The sequence below is a fragment of the Stegodyphus dumicola genome, chromosome X1, assembly GCF_044657685.1.
Source record: "Stegodyphus dumicola isolate Sdum_Otavi_A_Nest chromosome X1, ASM4465768v1".
Taxonomy (NCBI): Eukaryota; Metazoa; Arthropoda; class Arachnida; order Araneae; family Eresidae; genus Stegodyphus; species Stegodyphus dumicola.
The window spans coordinates 50,054,912-50,067,323 of NC_140780.1; the positions used below are offsets into that span (position 1 = coordinate 50,054,912).

Here is a 12,412-nt window from a genome sequence, read left to right on the forward strand (position 1 = left end):
AAATTCTTTTCATTATTTGTATCAGAACTAATGAATACTAATTGTTCAATAATTATGCAGGAATGTAATAGTAATTATTATTTGCGTGTTCTTTTCTAATACTCCAATACAAATTAATAATTTAAAAATGTAGATTATTAAAGTTTTAATCCAAGATACATTATTGGGAAAATTTCGTTTGTTTTCCTTCATGTAATAGATTACATATTGCATAAGTAGGTATTTTTAAATAAATTTTTAGAAGACACATTTTCTACCAGCATTGCATATAATACTTCAGATATGGAGGACAGATTTATGTTGGCATTAAATATACACCACAAGGAAAAATATTTGATGTGAACTAATGTGATCAACTTTTAAAGATTTGCTTGGAATTTTAGATGTTAATAATTTTTGTTATATACAATTCTGCCTCATTGAGCAAATTTTAAATTTTACATAAAAATGAATTAGAGAAGATTATAACATTAAATTTCAGCCCTTGTAGCTCACTTCTTGGTAATACGTTATAATTACAATCTTGATCTAAAAGGGACTAGACAAGCCCAGCTACATTTCGAAAATCTGCTTAAATTAAATCTTGTCTCCAAACCCTTCAAGGCAGTTGATTTCTGCATGTATGCACCTATTTCAGAGCTTGCTCTGGGACTGAAATATTCCAGAGCAGTCCTTCAATTGAAGTGTGTTAGCACGCTTAGCAATTCGGAATACCCTCTATGGAGATACCTCCATAAAAAGATCAGGTCGTAGCAACGAGGTTGATTCATAAATGCGACACTGAGATGAAAAGTTTTCAAGGTGAAGTATTTGAGTTTTCTAAGACAAAACTGCTCAAGCTGAGAGTGCAACAACGGATGTATTGGTAATTTTATTATACATTACCGCGTGGGTTTCATGCGGTGAAAGGGACATTGAGGTGTTTTGTTGGGGCACTTTGAAATGACAAGCGAAGATAATATGCATTGCAATAACCTTACCCTAAGAAAGGATGGAAACAAATGGCATTCACACGTTAATGCACCATGCCATAATCCTGAAGAAAAACCATTGGAAGGAAACGAAACTTGAAATAATCGTTCATCCTTGTTATTAACCATATTTAGTACCCTGAGTATATTTTTATTTCCAAGACAGACATCTAAAGAAGCGTTTCCATTTTGATTCCATACGAGATACTCAGGTGAAGTCCTTGAGAGTGCTAGATACATTTCATTTAAAAGATATTTCAAGCGATATCTTTCATGATGCAAGCACTAGAATTATTGCAAAAGAGGAACTCTTTGCTTGTAGGCTAGATTTTATTCAGGGAAATTTTTAAAGTTTGTTATAGCATTTTTTTATCAACCTAGAGTAACAGAAAATTAGTTTATTTTATCACGTATGATAAAAATCAAATTTTAAGGGGAAAAAATTGAATTTTGGACAACTCAGAAAAAGGATCCTTAACTTAAAAAGCACATGGAAAATTTACCTTTCCTAAAATAAGAGCAAAATTATTTAAAACTTCTTGGTATATCGCATGCTTTTAATATTCATTCATTATGTTAAATTTTTATTATTTTACTTATTTTTTATCTTTCAAAAGTTCTGAGATCTATGCTTCTTTATTTTCCTTATGTATTTTTTTGAGCAAATGACATAAAAAAAACACATTTTTTTTAAATAAAACTATTGAGTAAAATGTTTTCTATGCATAATTAATAGTTCTTTTGTTACATCGTTAAGATTCTGAAAACGAATATCATTGCATCCAGTAATGATGTTTAGGCGGTAAATTACCTTTTAGGAATGAACAATGAAGAAAATGTTCTTACGGAATTTGGTACCTCATCAGTATTCGCAGTACTAGCGTTCGTGAAAAGAACCGTTTTCACCTGATCTTAGAATGATATTGATTGGTGTTAAATAACTTGATCAAATAAATATGCCAATGCTTGGCCATGCACGACAGCTTCAGTTGTTCGTTTTTTACATTTGAGAACTAGAGCTGTATTCTCAGAATCCTTTTAAAGGCTGGTTGAAATTTTTTAAAACAGAATGCGTTTTGACTTGTGAAGCATTTCTGGTTTATTAGCATATGTCTTGTTTACTTCAATATAATTTTTAGGTATTTTTACGAGTACAAAACACCAGTTTTAGCTGCATTTTATATCAGCACAGCATACTCTTTCACCTCAACAGATGTATCAATTCGTAATTCATGAATATGTTTGAAAGAAAAACTGTTATCAAGTATGACAGTTACCTTTTCTTTGTAAGAGCCGCCTAGTAACTGCACACTTTTCAGATCCACAGCGCCTTTCAGTCCTTTCTTTGCATCTTTCTTCCTCCTTCTGCACCATCGCTTAAAGCAGCAACAGCAGATGCAGAGCAATAAGCCACACACAAGAATGAGAATGACTATTACTCCCCAGACAGGAACTTAAAAAAAATTTAAAAATTGAACATAACCAATAAATGTATGTTAGTCAAGCAAAAATAAGTAGATACCTCTAATACAGCAGTGAAAAAATAAGAGGAAAAGAAACAAAGTGTTAAACCATGTATTGAATTTCTAAAAATTAGGCAAAAGAGCACCATTAGTTTTGCTTAGATTTCGAATAGAACTCTATCGAATTCGAGGGCGATAAGACACAGATCCATGTTCTTTAAGAGCAAAGAAATGTCAGGAGAGTTTTATTCAAAATCTACGCCAAACTAAGGTTGCCTTTTTGACTAATTTTAAGGCATATTTCTCTTACTATTTAAGTGTTGAAAATTTTCACAAACTGTAACTAATTAATATTCTTTTAATTTTTAAATGAAAGCAGTTCAATTATTGGAACAAAACCTAACGCCTTAAGCAAGCATTTCATATGGATTTTATACAAGTAACTAATTATATATAATGATTCATATAAAATTAATACTTTATGTTATTTGTTTAAAGATTAAAATTAGCAATAATTTATTACATCTCAAATTTCGAGTATCCATGTGTAAATAATAAAATTCTTAGTGAATGCTGAAAATATATTCGCCATCCATCCCTGAAGGTACAGCTGAATACCTCATTCTATGTTTCTGCCCGTTCTTTAGAATATTGTTCTGTCAATACCACTGATAACATTTATGCTTTTAACACATATGCGCTTTAGAACAGTGGAATCATACGTTACGCGTCCTAAGATATAAAACGATTTGACAGAAAGTTTACATCAGACAGTTGTAAGATAAGCGACCTATATAAATCCAGAGACTTAAGGAACTAAAATACTTCTTCTAACCTAAGAAAAGTTGGCCATTGGGGTGATGATAGGCTCTTGCTTTAGAGTAACATCACGATGGATAAGTAAGTGTCTTCAACGAGTTTCAGAGAATTCTGTTAGCTTTGAAGTACAAATATAAAATCCTTATCTTTCTTACGGACGAAGATGCTCGATTTGTCGATGAATAAGTTTAAAAGAATATGAAGAGGTTCATGTGACCGACCTAATCTCTCAGCATAAATGCTGTAAAGCATGTTCAGGATGCTCTGTGAAAATGAATTGCATAACGTCAAGCCTTTTCCTGAACCCAAGCTCTTTGGTGAAAGAATTGAATTGGCTGCTCCCGTATCTTCTTAAACAGTACCGGTCTTTTGTGAACCTGCACTACAGACAGAAGTGATTATATTCCTTACTAGCCTTTCTGAAACGTTCGTTTTCATACTTTCAGGAGTAGTCTTGAATAAATACGATAAATAATGTCTGCATGAATTTGTTATTATTTAGTGCTCATAAAGAATAAATTACGTGCCGAATTTTTTTTTAAATTTATTGAGTATTTCAGGATAAATTCTTGATTTTATTTCCGTTTAATTATGGAACGCTAATTGATTATTGTATTCTCATATTTCATCATATGTGTGAATGAATTTTTAAAATTTATTTAGTATACACTTACATTTAATAATTGAGTTTTAATTATTTTTGAGCGATATCGATTTTCATAATATTAAGTCATGTACGCTTTCTTAAACTTCTGCTTCAACGCATTAGTATACATTAACATAATAGGCGGCCATTCTAGCATGTAAGTGAGCTAAGAGTTTAACCCAAAGCTCTAGTTTATTTTCTTCTTGCGTTTTATTACACCTGAAAGTTACAGATTGTCGTATTGCTATGTTTGTATTTCTATAAAACCGAATTCATTTGTCACCCCAAGAATATCCCAATTACTATTCGACTGAAACTGGTAGCCCATCTCTAATTCGATTACATGTGGCTTAGCGAGCTAGCTGGTCGGAAGTTTCGTGATTGTCTTCCGAGTGACCTTTGATACCAGTTTTTTCGGCTCCACAAAGGCATCCTTAAATTAAGTTGGATAATCTTCGTCTGATTTGCCCCAGGCAATTAATTAAACAGACACTTTTTTCTTTTATGCCTTTCTTTTATTTTATCTTTTTCTTTAATTTCAAATTCATAGTAGCTGAAACAAACAACACCGATAACTTAATGAACTCTGCGGTATGTGATATAATATTTCTACAGCAATTAAAATCGAATTTATGTCTGATTCTTTATTACAAACGAAAATTATTACAAATTTATTACAAACAAATGAAATTTATTATATTTTCTTAATTGTTAACATTTATGATTCAATAATGTACCATTTTTCTGAAGATTTTCATATTAATTTCAAAACATTTTACAAAGTGTACAGGTATGGATATTTTTTCAAGAACTGTGAGTATTATTAAATGATCAGCATTAAAGGAACAACTTGCGAAGTGCAAATGTTCTAGCTGTAGGTGTAAATTAATGAATTTAAAAGAAAAATTTGGTTTACGTTAATTAAAAAAGTATATACACAATTTTATTGATTTATAACATAAATTATGAGTATATATATCTATATGAAAAATAATATTATAATCACATTGTATATGAGTACATTACCTGATCAAAAGTGATTAACCTGTAATATTTAAAAAATTTTATGAACAGAGGTAACCTTTCTAGCAGTCAATTTAGATCAGGTATAAAGCACTAATTTTAAGACATTAAAATATAATGAAAAATTAATGATTCTTTAAAAAATGTTATAAATATATAAATGAATGCGTAAAAATGGAAACATGAATAATTTGAATTCTATAACAGTTTTATTTTGAGGCTGCGCTGTTATTTTGCCAGTTTTAAGAATTAAACTTAAATTATTCATGCTGTAAGGCTCTAGTTGTATTAAATTCAGGTTATAAGAGGGTATACTCATTTAATGTAAAAGTCAGTGAAGTAGGTAAAGTACATACTGTGAGTCTTTTCAGAAATATTGCGAAGGAACTTCTCTTCCATGTTTTCCTGTGTTACTGGTAGTTCTTCAGACAATGTGGAAGTAATTACACTGGCAACTGTAGAAGTTGCCGTTTGAGACATGACTACTGGTAATGGAGTAGGCATTTCTTCTGATTCATTGAAAGCTCTTCTTCGACGGTAAGGCGCCATTGGCTTGCCGACTGAAGCTCCTTTCATCTGAAATGCAATATTATCTTTAATTTTTGCGTTATTTACATCAGTATCAAGTTTAATATACCGGGTGACAGTACTCATCCAGATGAGAAATAATTAATATAGAACATAGGCTTGCATTCCACTCGGAGAGGCAGAAAGAGGAATATTAGAATTCCAACTTGAACTTACAACAGTGTTGGGAGAGCGAATGAACGAGTCCAAAAGTTGCACAATCAGTTTAGTGAAAAACTCACAGAGAGTGCACAAAACGGATAAAACCGAAAACTTGGCGTTCGAGTGTTAATTCGAGTTCAGACTTTGATGGCAAACTCTCAAATGCACATCTTTGGTTGGCAAGGTCTCAACCTCACAAAAGATTGCAACAAGTTAACTATCTAATCAAGGGCTGAATATTATCAACTAACTCCAACTTCCGCTGTATGCCGAGATTAACATGAAAAGTTCAGTGTTACGGCTGTCAGAACTTCGTGTCCCATAGAAGGGCGCTTCAAGTAGCATGACTGTAACACAGTAACTCCAGGAGGACAGGATAGAAGATGGCGAAGGGGGAAAAACTGCTACCTTGATACTTGATATCAAAGTAGCAGTTTATCCCCCTAATAGATAAATTTCCCCTACCAATTTAGATAATTAACTTGTTGCATTCCATCAAAGTATGAGCTCGAATTAACATTCGAACGCCAAGTTTTTAGTTTTATCCGTTTTGTGCACTCTTGTGAGTTTTTCACTAAACTGATTGCGCCACTTTTGGATTCGTTCATTCGCTCTCCAAACACTGCTGTAAGTTCAGGTTGGAATTGTAATATTCCTCTTTTCTTCCTCTCGGACCCTATGTTCTATGGTGATTATTGCTCATCTGGATAAGTACAGTCACCCATCTTAATTTGTAAAAACAATTCAGAATCACTTTGTATATATACAGGGTGTCCCGTAAATGTTGCGACAAACTTCTAGGGGAGGTAGGACACATCATAAGAATTAAGAATTGCATAGGAACCCATGCCCGGAAATGACATGGGTAAGTGGTAGCAGAGATAGAGGATGGGAAAGGAAACAAGAGGGTGACTAATTTGAAACATTTAATTGGACATGAATACAAATAGTGTACGATAGCTTGAATATTACAGCAGATGCTCGAAGTTTGCACCATCAGACGCCAAACATGCCTGGCACAGACTGACCATTGATTGCCGGACATGTCCAAACATACCGGGAGTTTCTTTGATTGTAGCAGCTGCGCAGGCGAGTTTTGCCGCGAGATCCATTTCAGACACACAGGATCGTTGATATATGACACTCTTGATCACTCCCCACAAAACGAAATCAAGGCACGATGAACATGGGGGCCAAGGAACCAGTCCACCGTGCCCAATCCATCGATGCGGGAATGATCTGTTCTAACAAACGGCTGCAAACATCCAGTCCAAAATGAGCAGACACCCCATCATGTTGAAACCACATGTTGCGCCTCGCATTTGGTGGAACATCAACATTTGGTGGATCGTCAGCCGGAAAGAACCTGCTCCAGGAAGATCAGGCAATTCGCGGCATTTAACGTGGATAGTAAAAGGTACGGCCCGACTAAGCAATCGCCAACCAAACTCCCCCCCCTACATTAATTTTGAAGGATTGTTGTGCCGCGTGGTGCCGCCAACCGAGGGGGTTTTCTTGAACCCACATGATCGTGATGATTGAATACGCCATCCCTATTGTATGTGGCCTCATCCGTGAACAACACATAAGCTGGGAAATTAACTTCCCGGGCACTTTCTTGCAGAATCACTGTCCGAAACGCATACGTTCAGGATGGTCACCCGGGAGCAATAGCTGAACCCTTTGGAGACGAAAGGCGTGGAAGGACTCAGCGTTGAAGACACGCTGAACATTGGTAGAGACATTCTTAATTGAAAGGCAATGGCACGCATGCTGGTCATTGGATTACTCTCCACCGTATCCCACACACTTTCTTCCCATCGACCAAGCGAGTCGATTGTGACCTGCCCTCACTTGTCCTGGGACTTCTTAATGACCCGTAGTCGCAAAAATTTTGATGCAGACGTGGAAGCAAACTGTGGTGTGGTTGATGTCTGTCGGGAAAGCGTTCTCGATAAATGTGCGCAGCGGCTGGTCCATTACTCTCAGCTATTCCATACACTAAGTGCATGTTTGCAAGCTCTCCGTTCATATAGCGTTCCATATTCTTCGTATGGTACCTACCGCACGAATGAGGCAATCCTCACTTTCCACTAGCACTCTCCTGTACAGCAACCCCTGGCGGCATACAGTGAAGTTTCTGGGCATGGGTTCCTATCCAATTCTTAATCCTTATGATGTACCCTACCTCCCAAAAAGTTTCTCGTAACATTTACTGGACACCCTGTATAATATATATGTACATAACACGAACGGGGTGAGAAAACATGTTTATTATTCGGAGTACAACAAAAACAAACAAAAAATAACAATCATCATCAAAGAAGGTGTTTGAAATTACGACACGGACCGCGATGCAGGAACCATGCATCATGCATCTTCCATGCGGTCTTCCATTCGTGATGCAGATCTTCCATCCGCCAGGGAAGTGAGGCCTGGATCATGATCCGGTGTCGTTATTTCGAACACCTTCTTTAATGACGATTGTTGTTTGTTTTTGTTCTTATTTATAGGTTTCTGCTGCACTAAACATAATAAAACATGTTTTATCTCACCGTTTGTGTCCTTCCTTTTTTTTTGCGTTTTGTGTCGTCATTGCTGCGCCAGGAATGCGTTTCCGACCATGCAACTGCTATATGACTTCCCATCGTCTAGGTGTACTCTGTCTCTTCCTTAAAGTTTGTCACCGCTGTACTGATACACCCTGTATGTATATATATATATATATATATTGTATTGTGTAACTACCGCTAATTATAATAGCTACATCTATTTGAGCAACTTCAACGGAGGCCTGCGTGACACTATTATGGTTATTGGTACGCGTGGGAAGAAATAAGTAACGATGTACCATTGATTTTTTCCTAACCTTTTTTTTCCTATACCATTGTAAAACATTGTATTCAGTTTTATAATTCGCGTTTCATTTTAATCAGAAATAAATGAATTCTAACCAGAATAATGTTCTCATCAAATGTTCACTTACAATTTTATTTCTTAAAATTTATCCTAAAATGTAAAATGTAAGGGCTCTTTTATACATGGCCAAGTAAATACGTAAGTCTTCTAGTGTTAAATGAAAAGTTTACATGATAATCAAAATATCTTGTTTACGAAAGCAAAGCAGTTTATCTTTAAAGGAAATATGATGCTTATTATTTCGAAAGTCAGCTTATCAGGGTCAATGTTCCTTCTAACCTTCTTCGGGAACATGCAAGGACCTGACTCGGAACAGAGAGCTTACTAAAGCTATGTTCAAAACTGTGGGAAGTAAACAGGATACGCAAGAAGGGTATACAAAACCCTTTATTTTTCTCTATTTTACAAAAACTTCCGTACTTCGGAATACACCGACCCGCTACTTGGGGTCAAAACGTAAAAGTATAAAAATAAAGCTAAACTCTAATTTAACTTTAGAATAATAAACGTGGAAGATTGGCCTTATATTAACAGGAAGCGTATGTAGTACAGAGAACTGTGAACACTACAATACGTTTAAAAATTATCAAGAGGATTAAAACCTCTGGCCTGGAAGGCAACAAGCAACTGCGTAACTTCAAAGATAAGCGGCCTGCTTCGACTCATTGCTTCCTCTCTCTCGCTTGGCAAAAAGCCACAACTTAAATACTTGGCGTTCGCCAGACAAACTTTGCATAAAAACCTTAACGCTTATAATTCTGGCCGGAAGTAGAAAATAAGAAGTGATAGTAAAGATTTAAAATAAAATAAACGTTAGTAAAACTTAAGATCCTTACATACTTCCCGCCAGAGTTAATTAGTTTGAAACTGAGGTCTAAAACGACCTTGTTGAAAACTTTTAGCTCTAGAATCTAACGCGAGGCCAAACTTTTACAAATATTTTTCGCTAGAAACTAGAAATTTAAAAGAAAGAAATTTGTTTTTACAATAGCAGCTCCCAGGATACACAATTTTTTTTTCATCTGTACTGCATCTAAACAGGAGCTTTTATTCAATTCTGGTTCCTTCCAGAGATCTGGAAGGAAAACTAGTTTAATGAAATGTTACACAATGAAATGGCAAGTAACATATATAATTATACTTCGCTTAACATTCTTATTTCATTCATGACTATTTTAATTATCTCTCCCCGTGCTCTCTGACATGTGTTGTAAAAGAACACCAAACACGAATGTGTTTCTGTCTACGTGTTCCACACTTCCTCCTACAATCAAAACACTAACGTGTTAAAATTCAACATGCCAAGACCTCGTGACACACCCTAATTTCAACTCTAAACCCTGAGGTACTATTCTGAAAGTGTCTAACTCTGAAGTGTAGCGTCAGAGAGCCTAACTACATCATTCAACCTTTAACACATATTCAACATGATCTAGTCTTTTTACAGTCACACGAATAAAAAAAATTGCAACATTCACTTTTACCATATCACGGTATTTCTTAACATTTAAAATAACAGTTCACATTGTATATAAGAACATATCAACATGCCGTTAATTTTACACATTTGAAAACATACATTAGTAGTACATTGTTAACTTCTATTCTTTTCAAAGCAAGTGCCAATTCTTTCTACATTGAAATACTACATTTCAAAAAGTCTTTCAGACTAAAACTTCTTTCTTGCTAGAACGTTTTAAATAAAATTTATACAATAACTTTTTACAATATTTAAGTCTTTACACAACGCTATTATACATCAACTTTAGTTTTACGCGCGAGTAATTGAAAAACATAATACCAAAATCGGTACAACTCATTTCTCGCCCTTTTGGCGATAAAGGTAGACCTCGCATGAGGTAAAACTTCTTGAAATCTGCCACTTGCAGTAAGAATGAAAGATTAACTTAAGTTTGCAAAGTAACATAAAATTTTACTTATCTTTGTGATATTCGGACATCCTCTTCTGGGCCCACTCTTTAAAGGTATTGCAGATAGTAGTTTGATTTATCCTCCTTCTTGTACGGGCTCGCCCTTCAGTGCCTTCCTCTGGAAGCTTCCTTTTTTCACCAGTTCGGTCACCCTTGAATACCTTCTTTTTCTCCTCTGCTTGTGGTCTTGGCCGTTTGATGGCAGCTGGTCTTGGCGGAACCGGGAAACTTCTGTCGTGTTCCTGCTTGGACCTCGTTGCTGGCCGTTCAAATTTTCCTTGTAACTTTTCCTCCGCCGCTGATGGCCCTTCCGCAGTTCGGAGAGTCCTGTCGGATGCTGCGGTCTTGCTGCGAAGAGTCCTGTCGGACGAGTAGATCTTCCGTTTTAGAGCCGGGTTATAGTTACCGTCATTTCTCCTGGTTCTCTTCACATCCGTCGTCCTTCTCCCTTCTTCATTCTGGGGGTGTTCGTGAACTCTCTTTTCTGGACGGTGGAACGGCTTCTTTTTCTTGCTACCTTCAATTTTTCCGCGGGGAAATTTTCTTTTCACTTGCTCCTGCCTCTTAATGGCTTGCCCTTGTACTTGTCGTTTTTCCACCTCTGGAGCTTGTGCCTGCGGTGTCTGCCGTGCCGGATCCTGCAAAAGATCTGAAAATATTGGCAGTCTTATCTTCTGGTGCTGAAGAAAGTGAATGCTTAATTTTTAAAACTTCATCCCCTACTTTAAGTTACTCCCCGTCGTTTCAAATCATAATAGAGCTTCTGTTTTCTTTGTGCTACTTCCGTATTCTTCTTTGCTTCCTTAATTAGTTTTTCTATATTCCCCATTTTAAATTCTGGGGCTCTTTGTTGCACATAAAATAATTTATGTTATAATCTTTCTGCCTAGAAATAACTCAGCAGGAGTTTTGCCCGTTGTATCATGTTTTGCGGTCCTAAGGGCGAAAGCAAATTCATTGACATAGTTATCCCAGCTTTTATGAAAATTTTTAACATAACTACGGATAATTTTCACTATATTTCTATTGACCCGTTCCGCTATATTTGATTGCGGCCGATACGGGACCATTTTTAAATGACGTATGCCCAGTTTTTGGCACATGTCTTCAAATATATTACTTACAAATTGAGGACCATTATCCGATATAACTTTTAGGGGCGCCCCGTATTTTAAAATATATTTATTTAAAATAGAATCAGTAACTAATTTCGCGGAGGCTCGTTTTAAGGGAACAATTTCGGTCCATTTACTAAAATGATCAACCATAACAAGGAGATAGCGACTTTTATTTAACTGACTTTTTAGGAAAGGGCCCAATAAATCGATGCCAATTATTTCATTTGGAAATTCGGATTTAATAGTATTTAGAAACCCGGCCGGGCGGAAATTAATATAATTAACTGCTTGACATGTTGGGCAGGACTGGACATACGCCCTTGTTAACTTTTGCTGTTCAGGAAAGTAGACTGCCTCGCGTACGCGTTGGATAGTTTTTCGAATACCAGCATGAGAAGCTAAAGGGCTGTCATGGAGCTCCTGCAGGATATTTAATCTAAGACTAGCTGGGATAACAGGTCGAAATTCGTTGTTGGAATTCGTAGTTTTTGTATAGAATAATAGACCATCTATTAGTTCGTAATGGGCCGCCCTATTTCTTATCGCCACAATATCTTGGTGGCTAAAATTTTCAGGATCCTTCAAATACTCATAAATGCTTCCAAACTCAGGATCCTTACCTAGTTCAGTTATTACAGTTTCTCGGGAATTTATTGTACATGCTGTAAGCATTGCCACCTTTACGGTATTACCTTGTTCGTCTATTTTAATTCTTGATAGGGCATCTGCTACGATATTTTCCTTTCCGGGGGTATGCTTGATTACCAGATTATATTCTTGCAGCTTGAGTGCC

At 35.9% G+C, this 12,412-nt stretch overlaps 1 protein-coding gene across 1 annotated transcript in view; it reads right to left on the reverse strand.

The window, feature by feature from the left end:
- LOC118195113 (synaptotagmin 1-like) overlaps positions 1 to 12,412 on the reverse strand; it is a 122,457-nt gene that overhangs the window by 30,470 nt on the left and 79,575 nt on the right. Inside the window, exons 2-3 of the mRNA XM_035366362.2 lie at positions 5,279 to 5,498; positions 2,249 to 2,424 (exon numbers count right to left, since the gene is read on the reverse strand). Coding sequence (XP_035222253.1) covers positions 2,249 to 2,424; positions 5,279 to 5,498 — 396 coding nt within the window. The remainder of the gene's footprint in view (positions 1 to 2,248; positions 2,425 to 5,278; positions 5,499 to 12,412) is intronic.